General features: G+C 40.9%; 2 protein-coding genes across 2 annotated transcripts; one reads left to right on the top strand and one right to left on the bottom strand.

The window, feature by feature from the left end:
• On the bottom strand, positions 1 to 9,626 carry LOC124138217 (cystatin-B-like). The gene is made up of 3 exons (XM_046504757.2): positions 9,431 to 9,626; positions 4,176 to 4,277; positions 1 to 2,073 (listed from the first exon to the last, which is right to left on the bottom strand). The coding sequence occupies exons 1-3, from the start codon at positions 9,497 to 9,499 to the stop codon at positions 1,933 to 1,935; spliced, it is 312 nt and encodes a 103-aa protein (XP_046360713.2). The 5' UTR covers positions 9,500 to 9,626; the 3' UTR covers positions 1 to 1,932.
• On the top strand, positions 9,624 to 16,858 carry LOC124138216. The gene is made up of 4 exons (XM_046504756.2): positions 9,624 to 9,760; positions 11,938 to 12,101; positions 14,785 to 14,978; positions 16,266 to 16,858. Exons 2-4 carry the CDS (start codon positions 11,951 to 11,953, stop codon positions 16,839 to 16,841), a joined length of 921 nt encoding a protein of 306 aa, XP_046360712.2. The 5' UTR covers positions 9,624 to 9,760; positions 11,938 to 11,950; the 3' UTR covers positions 16,842 to 16,858.
• The last annotated feature ends 2,564 nt before the right edge of the window (positions 16,859 to 19,422 follow it).

Raw genomic sequence — 19,422 nt, 5'->3', positions numbered from 1 at the left:
TTTGTAAAAAGAATGGTTTATTGTTGTTTATGTGAAAATTTCAACAGCAGATAAAAAAGTCAACATCACAACTGTTACCTTAATTTCATCTATGGCTCAACAAATAGACACTGATAAAAGGTGTTGTGTAAAAGTGTCTTTAAATATAATCTTGTCGTTTCACAATTCCTGTCTTGCATTTTCATGCAGAACTGCTGATTAATTAAGTCCACAGATCCCAACACGTGAAATGAAGGGTTCAGTGGCAGTGAGATGAAACAACCGGAGACGGCAGCTAAGATAAGTCTGTCAGCTGGAACTGACTACAAACATACTCCAAAGAGCAGATTCCTCTGCATCAGTAACTTTCATATTAAATATGTACCGTATTTGGCGTAATAAGCGCCAAGGGCGCTCTCAAAATTAGACATAAGGGGCTCTTATTAGAATATTATTTTGGTGAAAAAACAGAGTTGAAAGATGAATTTCGTGGTTTATGGCGACAGCCTAAAATGTTTATGTACGACAGATATATTTTTCCAGAATTTAATTGCCCATAATTAAGGGTGCATATAACACACGAGTGTGTATTATACGCGAATTAATAAGTCTTGTGTACAGTGATCAATCAGAAGGGGTGCTAATTGGGATTGTTCACTAGCTAATATATCAGCAAATATTGCTGTGGGCGCTTATTTGAGAGGGGCGCTTATTACGTCGAATACGGTACTTACTGTGCAGAAACTGCAATAATGTTCGTTTGCAAAGGATCAGGAGGTCATGGACAAAAATTAATTATCAAAATTCACCTGCACTGTAACTTTTGGTCCTCTCTTCCAAAGAAATCTAACATTTTACATGAACATTCAAGAATTTCATGGACAATCAAGAACGTCAGAATCTGCAAATGCGGCCTTATAGCATTTTTACATGAAAATATAAGAAAGTTTTCAGCTTTTCAAACAGCACACATCAATTTGTAATTTCAGCAACTTTAACCATTTTTATATTGTATAGATATGAGTGAGCGAGTTGGGCTTAACAACACTTTGAACAGTATTCCAGTTATATCATGGCGTGTCGGCTTAATATGGACGGAAAAGCCAAAGCGTTGCAGGTTCGGACGTTTTCTGGTACCACTGGTGACACCCACAAGCACGGGGAATACACATAAGCAAGATACTGGCTGTATATATTTATCCCTGTAACCCCTCTGAGCAGATCATATAGGCAGCTCTCTAGGAAGCATTGTCACAATAGAGCGACATAACATAACATGATATGGGTATCCCTGCAGCAGCCTACATACCGATAGACAAAACAAGTATAATAGAAAATGGTAGGTTACAAAATGAGAATTATGAAACGCTAAACAGCAGCAAATATACTATTTCTGAAAACAACCTGTTGTAGTAGGGACAATAGTCAACCAACTTCATTTTTTTGACATGCTGGCGTCCCAAAGGGAAGCAAAACAATACAAGCACAAATTTGACATATCCTTTCGGCGGATGTGATGCTGATCTGAGGAAGGAAATTAGCATACATGCATCATAATCTTGTGTTTTGGTGTTTACAAGCATCTTACCACCATGATGTTGTTCCATGGTGTTAATGGCAGTTCTTCTTGAGTGTACACAATACAACTGATACAGGCTGCAGGGGACGCTCACCACCGAGACAAAAAGTGTAAAAAATATCCTTTAATTTTGTATAAAATTCACTAAATGGATGTTGTCTTTATGTACAAGATTAATCATGATAACTGTTTCGTTTTTGTTTTTATTTCAAAATGATTTACAAACAGATCATTTCCTGAAGCTATTCAAGGGAGATAACACATGAAGCTTGAGCTTTAGCTACTGATATGTTATACTGAGAGATGATGTAAAGATCCCATGAACATAAGCTATCAAGAGCTTGTCCAGCACATGGTGTAAACTTGGACGGCGACTACTTGGCATCAAAATACTCCAGATCTGATGCAGCGGTGTGTCCAGGCTGATAGGCAGCCAAGGAGGGTTGGAAGTTGGTGCTGGGGAGGGGGACGAATATCCTCAGGTGAAAGTGTTCATCGTTTTCATCCACCTGGACCTGGAAAGTACAATTTACTGGATTATGATGATTATTATGATGACATCAGTTTCTTTGTATCCTATTCTGATGGAAACGTGAGTGAGTTGTGTTTAACGCTGCTTTTAACAGTATTCCAGTTATATTGCGGCGTGTCAGCTTAATGTGTGAGGAATGCCCGGAGTGATGCAGGTCTCAGACGTTTACCACTTCGGTGAAACCCATGAGCACGGGTATGGTGCTGACAAACCTAGTAACATAATAGGGGCGAACCGGAATTCGAACCCACAATGATAGGTTTCTGGCATGCCCAAGGGACACAACTCTGCACAGCGAATCGCGGCGCCTTAGACGCCTGAGCCCTCCGTGCCCCTCTGATGGAAACGAATAAGGGAACAATGAAAAATTTCAGGAAAAAAGCTTTAGTCAGTACATTTGAAATAGTATGCATACAAATTTAACACGCCAGAATCAAATTTTAAGACGTGTTTGTGTGCTTTGTTTCCCCACAGGTATTTGGAGCTTTGGGGCGGATGGGGAGCCTAGTGGTTAAAACATTAGATCGTCACGCCGAAGACCCGGGTTCGATTCCCAACATGGGTACAATGTGTGAAGCCCATTTCTTGTTTCCATCGCCGTGATATTGCTGGAATATTGCTAAAAGTGGCGTAAATCCATCTCATACTCGCTTACTGGTAGACAAGGCTGGGAACCCATCCTAGCATATTATTTCAACATTTCTAAAACTAAGTGACCCCTTATTCATTTCCATCTGTATATTTGTGTCATATTTGTGTATTTGTATGGTCGTGATGGATCGTCTCAATATAACCTGTCAGGGACTGTAATCCCAGATGGCAGTTTGTACTTGTCAGAGTCTATCTAGGGTTATGTCCCATGCTAACCACTGTTTGCTCAATAGAACCTGGGGCGGTGGGGTAGTCTTGTGGCAAAAGCGTTCACTGGTCATGCCGAATTTGAAGACCGGGTTTGATTCCCCACAAGGGTACAATGTATGAAGCCCATCTGTTTTGTCCCCCGCCGGGATACTCACTCACTCACTCACTCGAACCTATCAGGGTGTTATTTCAAATAGCAGTTGTAGTGTTGTCTTGTCAGAGTCTAGCTAGAGTAATGTTCCTTCCGAAACATTTGTTAGATCAACAGTTTACTTTTTACAAAATCAACAAAATACATCCAGGACAATCACATACAAATCCATACAACATTAAATATCAGGATAGAAAAAAGACATTCAATTCAAATGCTTGGACCTAAATAATTATTATTATTATGTTACTAAATTATCTGTAGAAGGGAGAAATTGACATTGGTCAAATTTGACAAACTCCAATGTGACACAAGATAATTTATCGAAGAGTGTAAGGTAGAGAATGTTATTTAACGCCAGTCTTTGGTTTGTTTATTGTTTACCACTGCACTCAGCATTTGCTCAGCAATATTCCAGCTAAATATGATGGCAGTTTGCAAATAATCGATCATCTTCACGAGGCAAGAGGGGTAAGTGACTGTAAAAGTCGAGTTTCCACCCTTGCCGAACTAGGCAGGTATTATGGAGTTACATTTTGGCTGTTCTAACGTCTATGCAAAAGTCTGAGTGAGCGAAATATGTTATAAGACGCAGTCAGCAATATTCCAGCTTGTGAACGTGAGGTGTATTCTGTAAACATTCTCCTAATTTGCGTAGATCGCTTCGCAGGTCCTCTCAAACAGATTACATGAAAGAAATCTTATGACGCAGTCTGCAATATTCCAGCTACATCATGACAGCCTGTGAGTAGCCTGGTCCGGACAAACCAATGGTTGATATAATGAACAAAACCCCACACCATGTACAACTTTGACATCTGATCAAATTCAGCATCTCCAACAAGTAATGGAGGTAGAAACTAACATTTTTAGTCCACTAGTCCTTATAAAGGTAACATATAGCAAACCCTTTTAAAATGGCAAATTTCTTATATTCCTTATGAAATGTTAACTATTGGGCACTTTGGCAAAGACTATAGGACTGGTGCCAATTTCTAACACTGAGAGTACTGGGGACATATCTTAACCAGTGGCCCCCAGTCCTCTGAAAGATTGGCGGTTATCATGGTTACCTTTACAAAGTAGTTGGTTCCTGCTACCATTTGTGAACGGAAGGATATGGCTGTGTACACTCCAAATGTTCTCCCTGCTTGATTTTGCAAGGCCTCTCGAACCTAAATACAGATAACACGAACATGATGAACCTAAATACAGATTACACGAACATGATGAACCTAAATACAGATAACACGTACATGATGAACCTAAATACAGATTACACGAACATGATGAACCTAAATACAGGTAACACGAACATGATGAACCTAAATATAGATTACACGAACATGATGAACCTAAATACAGATTACACGAACATGATGAACCTAAATATAGATTACACGAACATGATGAACCTAAATATAGATTACACGAACATGATGAACCTAAATACAGATTACACGAACATGATGAACCTAAATATAGATTACACGAACATGATGAACCTAAATACAGATAACACGTACATGATGAACCTAAATATAGATTACATGAACATGATGAACCTAAATACAGATAACACGAACATGATGAACCTAAATATAGATTACACGAACATGATGAACCTAAATACAGATAACACGTACATGATGAACCTAAATATAGATTACATGAACATGATGAACCTAAATACAGATTACACGAACATGATGAACCTAAATACAGATTACACGAACATGATGAACCTAAATACAGGTAACACTTACATGATGAACCTAAATATAGATTACACGAACATGATGAACCTAAATACAGATTACACGAACATGATGAACCTAAATATAGATTACACGAACATGATGAACCTAAATATAGATTACACGAACATGATGAACCTAAATACAGATTACACGAACATGATGAACCTAAATATAGATTACACGAACATGATGAACCTAAATACAGATCACATGTACATGATGAACCTAAATATAGATTACATGAACATGATGAACCTAAATACAGATAACACGAACATGATGAACCTAAATATAGATTACACGAACATGATGAACCTAAATACAGATAACACGTACATGATGAACCTAAATATAGATTACATGAACATGATGAACCTAAATACAGATTACACGAACATGATGAACCTAAATATAGATTACACGAACATGATGAACCTAAATATAGATTACACAAACCTGATGAACCTAAATACAGATTACACGAACATGATGAACCTAAATATAGATTACACGAACATGATGAACCTAAATACAGATAACACGAACATGATGAACCTAAATATAGATTACACGAACATGATGAACCTAAATACAGATAACACGTACATGATGAACCTAAATATAGATTACACGAACATGATGAACCTAAATACAGATTGCACGAACATGATGAGCTTAAATACAGATTACATGAACATGATGATACAGTGCCATGAGGACTAAACTGGTACATCCACATTGCATTCTCTTGACGTTGACTGATATTGGGAGCAACGTCCAGTGCCGTCAGGTAACAAACATTATGTTGTTTGTTTGTTTGTTGCTCAATGCCACACTCAGCAATATTCCAGCCATAAGACGTCAGTCTGTAAATAATCGAGTCTGGACCAGATAATCCAGTGATTGACACCATGAGCATCGATCCAGGCAATTGGGATACAATGACATGCATCAACCAAGTCAGTGAGCCTGACCCCCCGATCCCGTTAGTCGCCTCTTATGACAAGCATAGTCGCTTAACAAACGTTATGTGATAGGAAAATCGTATAACAAATATACACATAAGAAACCCAACATTTCATATTCTTCACCCGACATGGGTACAAATTGTGAAGCCCATTCCTTGTTCCCTCTGCCGTGATATTGCTGGAATATTGCTAAAAGCGGCTTAAAACCATACTCACTATTATTCTTCACAAACTGGGGTTGGGAATTTTTCTAACAGAATACTTTTCAGCCACTGCTTTAGAAATGCAATTTTTTCTGTGAGAGGAGGTCTCGACCAATGCTTTTTACCCCAACAAAGTTTTTTCCACGACATCTTCAGCAAACGCTTTCTACTTTTGGGGAGTAAAGTCCTAGCTCCTGCCCACTCCACCATCCATTCCAGAAGATTGAGTCAGCCCCAATCATGTTGATAATGAATATCAATTCTAACTGTATTTGATATAAGGCATAATCTTAACATACTATTCCACTTTCTGTCATAATATAGCGAAGACTGCTGCTCAAAAGCCTTTAAAGGTTGCACGGGAATCACGCATGCACGAATACAGTGTTAGCATTGGGCGTCTCAATGTGCGTGATTCCCGTGCAACCTTTCGAGTTGAGTTGATTGGTTCAACTGTGTCATATGGCCCTGTGACGCTGGGGTAGCATTATGCAGATGGCTGTTACAATGAATGCTCATTCCACCCGTGACGAACAGGTCTGGTTGTTGATGAAATATAGTGATAGCTAAATAGACAGATTTTTTTATTCATGCACCGATTGTCTTAAAATGTAATATCCAGTTATGTATGACTGTTTAATAATCTCATACCAACTTTGACTGGAGTAGGTCCGATAGTTTTTCAGATATTGTAGTAAACATTGATACCTTAAATTACCTTCCAGACTATATATGTTTCTACGGTTTGCATTTCTTTTGGCAGTGAGTATATATTTTCGGTCATGCAACTTTCAATGTACTTAGGGACCAGTTCAAAAGTTAGATGTTGGATAAAAAAATATATTGAATTCCTTAAGTTTTGAGGCATGAGGAAGTAAGACATTTATCCAACATCAAACTTTTGTACTGGTCCCTCATCAGGTTTGAATCATCGAGAATTAAGGTACAGATTTTTGCCTTCCATTTCTAAAACAATTTACCGGTCTGGTTCCCAAATCTATACATAAATATTTTGTTGCGAGATGTGAAATATAATTACTCGTATTTGAAAGCAGGTGTCGAGGAAGTTATTCACATTACATTATTGGTTAGATCATGATACACAGACTTGGCTGACAAATAAATACAATACATTTGCTTATGATCAAGTAATAACAAAGTTAACAATATGTATTTCATCAATTGATTCTAAATCTTTAATGCCACGACGCTTGTAATGACCATCCCCATCAGAACCCTCCTAGTAGTTTAAACCTGTAGCATTATTACTTACAACCAGTAGAAACTAGTGGTGGCATTTAAACCCTTAACAGTGGTAGATTTAATACAAGTGGTTTGTATGTTTGTTGTTTAAAGCCTCACTCAGCAATATCCCAGCTATATGATTGCAGTAAATAATCAAGTCTAGACCAGACAATCCAGTGACTGCTATCATGAACATTGATCAACACAATTGCGGTATGTAAATAATCAAGTCTAGACCAGACAATCCAGTGACTGCTATCATGAACATTGATCAACACAATTGCGGTATGTAAATAATCAAGTCTAGACCAGACAATCCAGTGACTGATATCATGAACAATGATCAACACAATTGGGATATGATAGGCATCAGCCAAATCAGCGAGTTTGACCACCCAATCCCATTGTCACCTAGCTCTTATGACAAACATATAGGAGGTCTTTGATAGGCTTTGTTTGTGTGTTTATTTGTTGCCCTACTAAATTATGACCTGTTCATTGTTTGTTTGTTGTTTAATGCCACACTCAGCAATATTCCAGCTATATGACGGCAGTCTGTAAATAATCGAGTCTGGAGCAGATAATCAAGTGATTGACGCCATGAGCATCGATCCAGGCAATTGGGATACGATGACATGCATCAACTAAGTCAGCGAGCCTGACCACCTGAATCCGTCAGTCGCCTCTTACTATAAGCATAGTCGCCTTTTATGACAAGCATGGGTTGCTGAAGACCTATTCTAATCCGGATCTTCCCGGGTCCTTTGATAGGCATTTAGAAGATGTGGGAGAAACTGGTTACAGGACATGATGCTATCCATCATGTATTCAAACATGTAGGACTTCGCCTCTTACGTCAAGCATGGCTTGATGAAGACCTATTCTAACACAGATCTTCTCGGGTTTGAAGTAGATTTTAGCAAGATAAGACCCGGCAAGGCTGCAGCCATCTACACTGACGGGTATGGCGTTGACAACAGTCAGGACAAGACCCGGCAAGGTTGCACACATCTACACTGACGGGTATGGCGTTGACAACAGTCAAGACAAGACCCTGCAATACTGCAGCCATCTACACTGACGGGTATGGCGTTGACAACAGTCAAGACAAGACCCTGCAAGGTTGCACACATCTACACTGACGGGTATGGCGTTGACAACAGTCAAGACAAGACCCTGCAATACTGCAGCCATCTACACTGACGGGTATGGCGTTGACAACAGTCAAGACAAGACCCTGCAATACTGCAGCCATCTACACTGACGGGTATGGCGTTGACAACAGTCACGACAAGACCCGGCAAGGTTGCACACATCTACACTGACGGGTATGGCGTTGACAACAGTCAGGACAAGACCCGGCAAGGCTGCAGCCATCTACACTGACGGGTATGGCGTTGACAACAGTCAAGACAAGACCCGGCAAGGTTGCACACATCTACACTGACGGGTATGGCGTTGACAACAGTCAGGACAAGACCCGGCAAGGCTGCAGCCATCTACACTGACGGGTATGGCGTTGACAACAGTCACGACAAGACCCGGCAAGGTTGCACACATCTACACTGACGGGTATGGCGTTGACAACAGTCACGACAAGACCCGGCAAGGTTGCACACATCTACACTGACGGGTATGGCGTTGACAACAGTCAGGACAAGACCCGGCAAGGCTGCAGCCATCTACACTGACGGGTATGGCGTTGACAACAGTCACGACAAGACCCGGCAAGGTTGCACACATCTACACTGACGGGTATGGCGTTGACAACAGTCAGGACAAGATCCGACAAGGCTGCAGCCATCTACACTGACGGGTATGGCGTTGACAACAGTCAAGACAAGATCCGACAAGGTTGCACACATCTACACTGACGGGTATGGCGTTGACAACAGTCAAGACAAGACCCGGCGAGGCTGCAGCCATCTACACTGACGGGTATGGCGTTGACAACAGTCAGGACAAGACCCGGCAATACTGCAGCCATCTACACTGACGGGTATGGCGTTGACAACAGTCAGGACAAGACCCGGCAAGGCTGCAGCCATCTACAATGACGACAGGATACGTATTGCTATCGGATTTCCGCTTCAGGGGCTCTCAATATCTGTCCACTCGTCTGCATCAGACACTTGCACAGTTGCTCTCTCACCTTATTACAAAGTTCTTGCACTTCTCTTGTTGCAGGTTTCACTGCGGATGCACCACCAACCATCGACATCTTCGTTTTATCAAACTTTCACAGCCAACAACAGCAACAGCCACAGCTCGTCAATATCTGTGTCGTAATCAGCGGGGACAACGCCTCATGTGACTTGTTTGCTTCACGTGATCAAGACTGACTCAATCACGTGACACGTCACGTGATGGAGGAAATGACGTCGAGCCACACACACCTCCGACAAATGCAACCAGAGGGTGTCGAATGAGATAAATCGTATGCGACGATGTGTAATTATTGAGATTGCAAGATCACTGCGCAGTACGTATGTTTAATTCCCCATTCTTCATGTTGATGTGGGAAATTTTGAAATTGTATAAGACACCGTCGTATGAGACACTCTCGAACCCGACAGCTCTGAGCAAAATGGCTGTATCCCTTCAGTGACATAATTATTAAAACCGGTTTACCTATTAATAAATGTCCCTTTCTTTTTTTTTTACCACAGTGGATAAATATATGAATTATTCCCCATCTTTAAGATACAGGTATTTTAGGAACAAGACAATTTTAATTCAAAATAATATTCCACCATAGCATAATCAGATTGAAATATTTCTCAATTGTAATGCCAAACTAGGCCTAATGGTACTGGAGGTAAACTCATGACCATTAAGGTGTTGTTATGGATGTTCATTATGAACTTGTTATCTTCCTCTGTGTCATTTCCTTCATATCTATATTTTATCAGTTTTACTCAGTTCCAATGATGGTCATGATGAATCCTCCTGTCCTGTGTATTATGAGGAACCCGTGAAGATCCGGGGTAGAATAGGTCTTCAGCAACCCATACTTGCCGTAAAAGGCGACTCTGCTTGTTGTAAGAGGCGACTAACGGGATCGGGTGGTCAGGCTCGCTGACTTGGTTGATGCATGTCGTTGTATCCCAATTGCGTGGATCGATGCTCATGATGTCAATCACTGGATTGTCTGGTCCAGACTCGATTATTTACAGACCGCCGTCATATTGCTGGAATATTGCTGAGTGCGGCGTTAAACAACAAATCAACCAACCAAAGTATTATGAGGAGTGTGATGTCACATCCAATATTTATGTTTCTCAGGACAAACTTTATGGATTTTGTTCAGAAAATGGTTCTGTTGTCAGAAATATTGAGGCATTTTACAACACATATCTTCATTATTAAGTCAACTGAATTATTTGTTTCACTGAATTACAATTTTACTGAGGCCAAACATTTCTATGTAGGCCTATGTGTAATTAATCTGTTGTTTTATTTACTGGACAAGATTTAATGAAATTTAACAAAAAATTTCCTTCAGAATTTTCATTCTGCTACCCCATTTCGCCGTTCTACACTGCATGAGTTACACATGAATCAGAGTACAATTAACACGTGGGCCTTAAAATCGGTTACAAAGAAAGACATGTTCATGTTGTTATTTTTCCATTTTCCACCGGAGTGGGTGATCTACAAAACTAAGTCCAAACCCAAATATTATCTTGTATTAATTATAAGTATATTCTAATTTTGCAATTAAAGAAATATAATGTTTTAGGACAGAATGTTTTTATTTCTTGGTCTAGTGAAAACTAAGTACAGCCTGGTATGTGGGAATCAAACATATATTTCATGTATAATGAAATAGAAAGACAAGTTCTATGGATGAACAACTTCTTTATTACAATTAGTGCGACGTTTCGGTGTAGATCTTAACACCTTTATCAAGCAAGTGATGATAAAGGTGTTAGGATCTACACAGAAACATCACACTAATTGTAATAAAGAAGTTGTTCATCCATAGAACTTATCTTTCTTCATCACACCAACTTCTAAATGCCACTGAAAGAAGTTATAATGAAAAACATTATTTAAGATAATAAATGCCTTTTGTGACCATATTGTATGTACAATATCTTCTGGTGAAGAAATTAGTTTGAATTCAGGAATGAAGACAGTGCTTTTCAATGTTTTTGCTGTTATGTTCACCTTAGTACACTGAACATACTTTGCTTATTCTTCAAAACATTTCAAATATCATACTCATTCTGCATGTCCCAGGCTAAACATGTGAAAACTAAGTATAGTTTTCATTTTCAAAAATTCAAAATGTCCACAGTGAAGAAAATGCCTTTGCAAAAACTTCATCTGCAAACATTATTATTATGCTTTCAAAGTTTTGGAGGAAGTTCATAATATATTTCTTCTTTTTTCTCTCAATTAATGAAGGTTCTATAATGACCATCATAGCAGGTGTCTGAAGTAGGCGGTAACATCATTTGAGATTTTTACAGGATATTTGCCAGACTTGGGCATCAATGACCCTTTGTGGAAGACATGAGAAGTAAAATTTCATGTGCTCAAAATTCAAAATATTTCAATATATTTTCGTAACAGACAAAACTTAGATATTTAACCCATAATGACCACTTGAGGGAGGAACACATGATGAGGAGGGGAATGATCTATGTTCAGGCATCGGGCGGAGATGGCGTTCCGCGACGCCAGTAAGATCGAGGAGCTGCTGGAGCTGTACGAGGAGGAAGACCTGCTGTGGAACACCACCCATGAACACTACTACCGTAAGGACAAGCGCAGACAGGCTCTCAATAGGATCAGCGCTATGCTGGGCATCAATGGTGAGTGAGTGAGTGTGTTGGGTTTTACGCTGCACTTATCAATATTCCAGCAATATAATATAATGCGATATAATACCTGGATAAGTGCAGTATAATAATAATATTAATAATAATAATAATAATAATAATAATAATAATATGCCGCTCAGGACCAGTCACCTCCCCCTTGAAACTGTCAGTTTGTGATTTTGCATCAAAATGTAAGTATGAGATGTAGATTATGCGATGAATTTATTGAGACTGTCCAACACATTGTCAGTGAATGCCCAGCTTTGGCACAAACACAGTATCTCAAGCGACATGATGGTGTAGATTGATCATTTTATTACCATCTTCGCAATGCTTGTGGTTTTGACACAGAGGTCCATGCATGGTACGACCCAGAATATGTAGAGGGCATCATGAAAATTTTGTTTACAGCCTCAGATGTATCCAGGCGAAAAAACCTGATATTGTCCTTTTTGATAAATCCAATGAAATCATTCATATCATTGAATTTTCTGTCCCCTTTAACACTTATGTGATTGACAAGATTGGGGAAAAACATGTCAAATATGCAGACCTCGCTTTCAAAATGTCACGCTTGCATCCCAAGAACCAAGTTGTCCGACTCCCCATGGTTCTCGGTGCCTTAGGTTTGGTACCTCCAAATCTGTTGACTGACACTGGGATAGTACCTGGGTTTGCTACCAAGAATACAGCCCTTCTGTCAATCTGGGTAATAATAATGATGATGATAATAATAATAATAATAAATAATAATAATAATAATAATGTGCACTTATAATGCGCTAGCCTGCTAAAAGCACTACATTCAAATGTCACTTTGGAAAGCATTTTTTTTACCAAAGGTGTCTTCAGTTTTGCTTTGAATGTCTTAAATGTTGAGGAAAGTCTAATCTCAAGTGGAAGATCATTCCATAACTTTGGGGCAGCCACACTGAAGTCTTTAGTCCATGGCTGGAAAGTCTATGCTGAGGAACAGATAGCAGGTGTTGATTTGCTGATGGAAGAGTTCTTGGTGGATGATGAAGCTGGAGCAGAGTGGAGAGATAAGCAGGAGCCTGGTTGTTGACACACTTGTAAGTCAAAGACAGCATTTTGTACGTGATCCTTGACTCAACCAGAAGCCAGTGTAGATGCTTGAGGACAGGGGTGATGCGTGATGTCCTTGTCACAATCCTGGCTGCCGTGTTCTGCACTAACGGCCTAGCGTTTGCTTTGCAACCCCCCACAACAAGCTGTTTCCATAGTCAAGCCGAGACAACACCAAAGACTGAATCAGGTTCTTAGCCGCCTCTGTGGTGATGTGGTTCCTTATCTGACCTTGTCTGAGGTTTGAGTCAATGATTATACCTAGACTTTTCACTTTGTCCATGAAGTCAATCTGCGATTGTCCAATGGTAATGGTTGTCTCTGCTGCACGCTAGTAGAGCTTCGGTTTTGTCGTCATTTAACTTAAGCCTCCTTGATGACATCCACCACTTAATGTCAATAGAGCACTCAGTAATGTGACCCAGTGATACTGATGTTTCTGTAAATGAATTGAGCAGTTGTGTGTCGTCTTCAAATGACTCCTGGTTCAGTCAATGATTCTGTACCGCAATCTCTAGACTGTTTGTAAACAGTATAAACAACAGTGGACCTAGCACTCATCCTTGGGGAACTCCACACTCCATGTAGAAAGTATCAGACTTCTGCTTGTCAATGATGACTGCTTGACCTGCAGAAGGCTGCAGTGTTGGGGAGTCTTCACATTCTCCGAAAAGTTCTGGGTGGGTTCGACTAGGCAGCACTTCCTGGGAAAAGTCCCATTCGCTGTCTGGGATGCGTGTAGAGGGGCAAGGGCCCTGAGCTGATAATGAGCCTAACCAGCCTGACTGTGCCAGGATCACCAATACCCTCTTTGTTGCATTTTGTATTTTATACTGTAAATAATCATAAAAATAATGATAATATCACGACAGGAGACACTAGAAATGAGCTTCACACATTGTACCCATGTGGGGAATTGAACCCAGGCCTTTGGCGTGACAATTAAATGCTCTGACTTGGGCCAGACCTGCTTCAGTTTGTCAGGGAATGTTGATGTGTCTATATCTTACTGCAAGCATATTTAATGTTCTTGTGTACTTATCAATATCTGTACTCATGTACACGATTGTCAAATTTGCTTCACCAGAATTAAAAGTTCATGTGTGCTTATGTCACCATGTAATGCCATCGTTTGACAATGCATCCATACGTCTGGCATAATCATTTGTATGTATGACAACTCATTTGAAACCACAAGACCTAGAACATTGTAGGGAGCTGAACTTTTGCATGTATTATCCCAGCAATGATGTCCTTAAAACTGCTTATATACTGATATTTACTGTGAAGTTTAAAGTACACATACATGTATATATCTGGTGTGTAAAAAACCTTTTTCACAACATTCTTTTAGCAGATTTTTTTATTATCACCCCTATGAACTAATTCTGCAAAAACTCCAGAAAGATACAAAGAGCTTTCTGCCCATATTTCGATAAGATTTTGCATTGTAACTTGTCAATAAATGTATAGAAGCCTTGCAACACCTTTTGGTTACCTTGAATATAATATTTAAAATACTGTTTTTGTTAAAGAATGAGTTTGATAATTTCTTGTTGGGTTTGAAATGCTATCTTCTGACTTGCAGCTGTTGAGATCAACAAGAAGATCACAAATCTGAGGACATACTATAGCAAGGAGGTCAACAAGATCAAGAGGTCAAAGGCCAAGGGAGCAAAGGGAGATGACCTGTTTGTGTCCAAGTGGGAGCACTTCAAGACCATGGACAGATTTCTCTACCCCTTCATCCAGGGCAGGAAACACATGGAACTGTCAGAGGAGGTGAGTCGATGTCGTGTGTGTAGGTGAGTTGATGTCGTGTGTGTAGGTGAGTCGATGTCGTGTGTGTAGATAAGTCGATGTCGTGTGTGTAGGTGAGTCGATGTCGTGTGTGTAGGTGAGTTGAAGTCATGTGTTTAGGTGAGTTGATGTCATGTGTGTAGGTGGGTTGATGTCATGTGTGTAGGTGAGTTGATGTCATGTGTGTAGGTGGGTTGATGTCATGTGTGTTGGTGAGTTGATGTCATGTGTGTTGGTGAGTTGATGTCATGTGTGTAGGTGAGAATTGAAGTCATGTGTGTAGATAAGTCGATGTCGTGTGTAGGCGAGTTGATGTTGTGTGTGTAGGTGAGTCGATGTCGTGTGTAGGTGGGATGATGTCATGTGTGTAGATAAGTCGATGTCGTGTGTAGGTGAGTTGATGTTGTGTGTGTAGGTGAGTCGATGTCGTGTGTAGGTGGGATGATGTCATGTGTGTAGATAAGTCGATGTCGTGTGTAGGTGAGTTGATGTTGTGTGTGTAGGTGAGTCGATGTCGTGTGTAGGTGGGATGATGTCATGTGTGTAGGTGAGTCGATGTCGTGTGTAGGTGAGTTGATGTTGTGTGTGTAGGTGAGTTGATGTCGTGTGTAGGTGGGATGATGTCATGTGTGTAGGTGAGTCGATTACGTGTGTAGGTGGGTTGATGTCATGTGTGTAGGTGAGTCGATGTCGTGTGTAGGTGGGTTGATGTCATGTGTGTAGGTGAGTCGATGACGTGTGTAGGTGGGTTGATGTCATGTGTGTAGGTGAGTCGATGTCGTGTGTGTAGGTGGGATGATGTCATGTGTGTAGGTGAGTCGATGTCGTGTGTAGGTGGGTTGATGTCATGTGTGTAGGTGAGAATTGAAGTCATGTGTGTAGGTGAGTCGATGTCGTGTGTAGGTGGGTTGATGTCATGTGTGTAGGTGAGTTGATGTTGTGTGTGTAGGTGAGTCGATGTCGTGTGTAGGTGAGTTGATGTTGTGTGTGTAGGTGGGTTGATGTCATGTGTGTAGGTGAGTTGATGTCATGTGTGTAGGTGAGTTGATGTTGTGTGTAGGTGAGTCGATGTCGTGTGTGTAGGTGAGTCGATGTCATGTGCAGATGAGTTGATGTCATGTGTGTAGGTGAGTTGATGTCGTGTGAAGGTGAGTTGTTGTCATGTGTGTAAGTGAGTTGATGTCATGTACAGTATTTAGGTTTAAATGACGAGGAGAGCCGATGTACCCCAACCTAATACCCCTTCAATAAAAGATGTTTGGTTTCTAGGATGATTCTGGGGATTTAGATGATGACACAACAACCAATGGGAACCAGTCTCTGAAGCTGGAGAACCCCGAAGCTCCACCCCAGGATGACGCCACCAGCAACACCAGGAGTCTGAGGAAGAGGCGGTGTCCGGATGAAGCTCTGGAAGAATCGCCCAGAACACACGTATCTAACAAAAACAGATCACACCAGGTGTCTCAGAAACATGCTGACAATCAATCTCCAGTGGACATGTTCCCCGAGTCAAACTATTGTAATGAATCTCCATCTCAAACCATGCCCTCAGCAAGTTCAGAAGATCGGGAAGATGTATTTGGCAGACACGTCTCACATGAACTTAGATTGATAACCGATCTGAGGACCCGACAGTTAGTGAAGTTAAAAATACAGAATATATTATTCGAGGGTCAGTTTGGGGGTTGTCAGTCTGCTGTGGGTTCCAGCACGTTTGCTGTCGCAGATGGTGTAGATAACTCATTTCAGGTGCTGCCCTCTGTTGACGAGCACCAGAGACAGATTAGGGCAGATAACTTCCATGATCCAAATTTTGATGAGCAAAATGCTGGGAATGAATAAAATGACCCAAATGCGAAGGGAGATTATTTGTCAATATTTATGAGTAATTGCCATCTCACAGACTCGACAATAGTGAAGGAAGATAGAAATAATAAACAGTGTTTTATTTCTCTGTGCAGGATCCAACATAGTTGACATAATGTGCATATTTTTTCTATATAATATCGTCTGCCATCTCAACAATAGATGATTCGATTGACAGTTGTATATCTTGTACTGTACCTGATTATTATTCAGATAAACATTCAAATATTTAATGTTTTACAGAGGCAGTAGCCTTGTACAATGCATCTTTAGTTCAAGGAGAAAGGTACACTCCACCTTACAGTCAATGGGTAAAGACCACTTGTACAATGAACCTCTAGTTCAAAGAGAAAGGCACACTCCACCTTACAGTCAATGAGTATTGACCCCTTGTACAATGAACCTTTAGTTCAAAGAGAAAGGTACACTCCACCTTACAGTCAATAAGTGTAGACCACTTGTACAATGCACCTTTAGTTCAAGGAGAAAGGTACTCTCCACCTTACAGTCAATGAGTATAGACCACTTGTAGAATGCACCTTTAGTTCAAGGAGAAAGATACACACCACCTTACAGTCAATGAGTATGTGCCACTTGTACAATGCACCTTTAGTTCAAGTAGAAAGGTACACTCCACCTTACAGTCAATGAGTATCGGCCACTTGTACAATACACCTTTAGTTCAAGGAGAAAGGTACACTCCACTTACAGTCAATGAGTATGGGCCACTTGTACAATGCACCTTTAGTTCAAGGAGAAAGGTACACTCCACTTACAGTCAATGAGTATGGGCCACTTGTACAATGCACCTTTAGTTCAAGGAGAAAGGTACATTCCACCTTACAGTCAATGAGTATGGGCCACTTGTACAATGCACCTTTAGTTCAAAGAGAAAGGTACACTCCACCTTACAGTCAATGAGTATGGGCCTTTTGTACTTTAGTTCAAGAAGTGAGGAACGAGTAGGATGTAGCTAAAGCTCAATGATTGAGGGAGTCAAGTAGGATGCACCTTAAGGTCAGTGATTGTGGGTGTCGAGTAGGGTGCACCTTAAAGTCAGTGATTGAGGGTGTCGAGTAGGATGCACCTTAAGGTCAATGATTGTGGGTGTCGAGTAGGGTGCACCTTAAGGTCAGTGATTGTGGGTGTCGAGTAGGGTGCACCTTAAGGTCAATGATTGTGGCTGTTGAGTAGGATACACCTTAAGGTCAATGATTGTGGCTGTTGAGTAGGATACACCTTAAGGTCAATGATTGTGGGTGTCAGGTAGGATAAACCTTCAGGTCAATGATTGTGGCTGTCGAGTAGGATGCACCTTAAGGTCAATGATTGTGGCTGTTGAGTAGGATACACCTTAAGGTCAATGATTGTGGGTGTCGAGTAGGATTCACCTTAAGCTCAATGATTGTGGCTGTCGAGTAGGATGCACCTTAAGCTCAATGATTGTGGCTGTCGAGTAGGGTGCACCTTAAGGTCAATGATTGGGGGTGTCGAGTAGGATGCACCTTAAGGTCAATGATCGTGGGTGTCGAGTAGGATGCACCTTAAGCTCAATGATTGTGGCTGTCGAGTAGGATGCACCTTAAGCTCAATGATTGTGGCTGTCGAGTAGGGTGCACCTTAAGGTCAATGATTGGGGGTTTCGAGTAGGATGCACCTTAAGCTCCATGATTGTGGCTGTCGAGTAGGATGCACCTTAAGCTCAATGATTGTGGCTGTCGAGTAGGATGCACCTTAAGGTCAATGATCGTGGGTGTCGAGTAGGATGCACCTTAAGCTCCATGATTGTGGCTGTCGAGTAGGGTGCACCTTAAGGTCAATGATCGTGGGTGTCGAGTAGGATGCACCTTAAGCTCCATGATTGTGGCTGTCGAGTAGGGTGCACCTTAAGGTCAATGATTGGGGGTGTCGAGTAGGATGCACCTTAAGCTCCATGATTGGGGGTGTCGAGTAGGATGCACCTTAAGCTCCATGATTGTGGCTGTCGAGTAGGGTGCACCTTAAGCTCCATGATTGGGGGTGTCGAGTAGGATGCACCTTAAGCTCCATGATTGTGGCTTTCGAGTAGGGTGCACCTTAAGCTCAATGATTGTGGCTGTCGAGTAGGGTGCACCTTAAGGTCAATGATCGTGTGTGTCTAGTAGGGCGCACCTTAAGCTCAATGATTAGGGGACCTCAAGTACGATGCGCCCCAAGCTGTGTACGACACATCACTTTCCTAATTGTAAACATTTTTATTCCACACTTACGATTTCTTATAATACATTGCAAAAAAGAGGGTTTGAATGCGAACGGATCTCTCGTACGATGTACTTTGAGTTCACAGAGTATGCCTTAACCCTTGAAGATTAGACAGTGATGGGCTTGTCTGTGAACATCTTTATACTTGCTCGGAGCTGTTCAAACCTGTTTATTTTGTTTGTAAATTCACGCAGGTATAGGATGAGCTGCCTTCTGGTGTTCAATGTATTCATTTTAATATTGGGCCTCTACGGGCCAGCTTTACGCCCTGTTAACTACATGTCATGCTCATGCATGCATGTTTTAAAATTATCCT

This window comes from Haliotis rufescens, unplaced genomic scaffold (genome assembly GCF_023055435.1).
Source record: "Haliotis rufescens isolate VD_foot unplaced genomic scaffold, xgHalRufe1.0.p SCAF_5, whole genome shotgun sequence".
Classification (NCBI taxonomy): Eukaryota; Metazoa; Mollusca; class Gastropoda; order Lepetellida; family Haliotidae; genus Haliotis; species Haliotis rufescens.
This window is presented reverse-complemented; position numbering and strand designations above follow the sequence as displayed.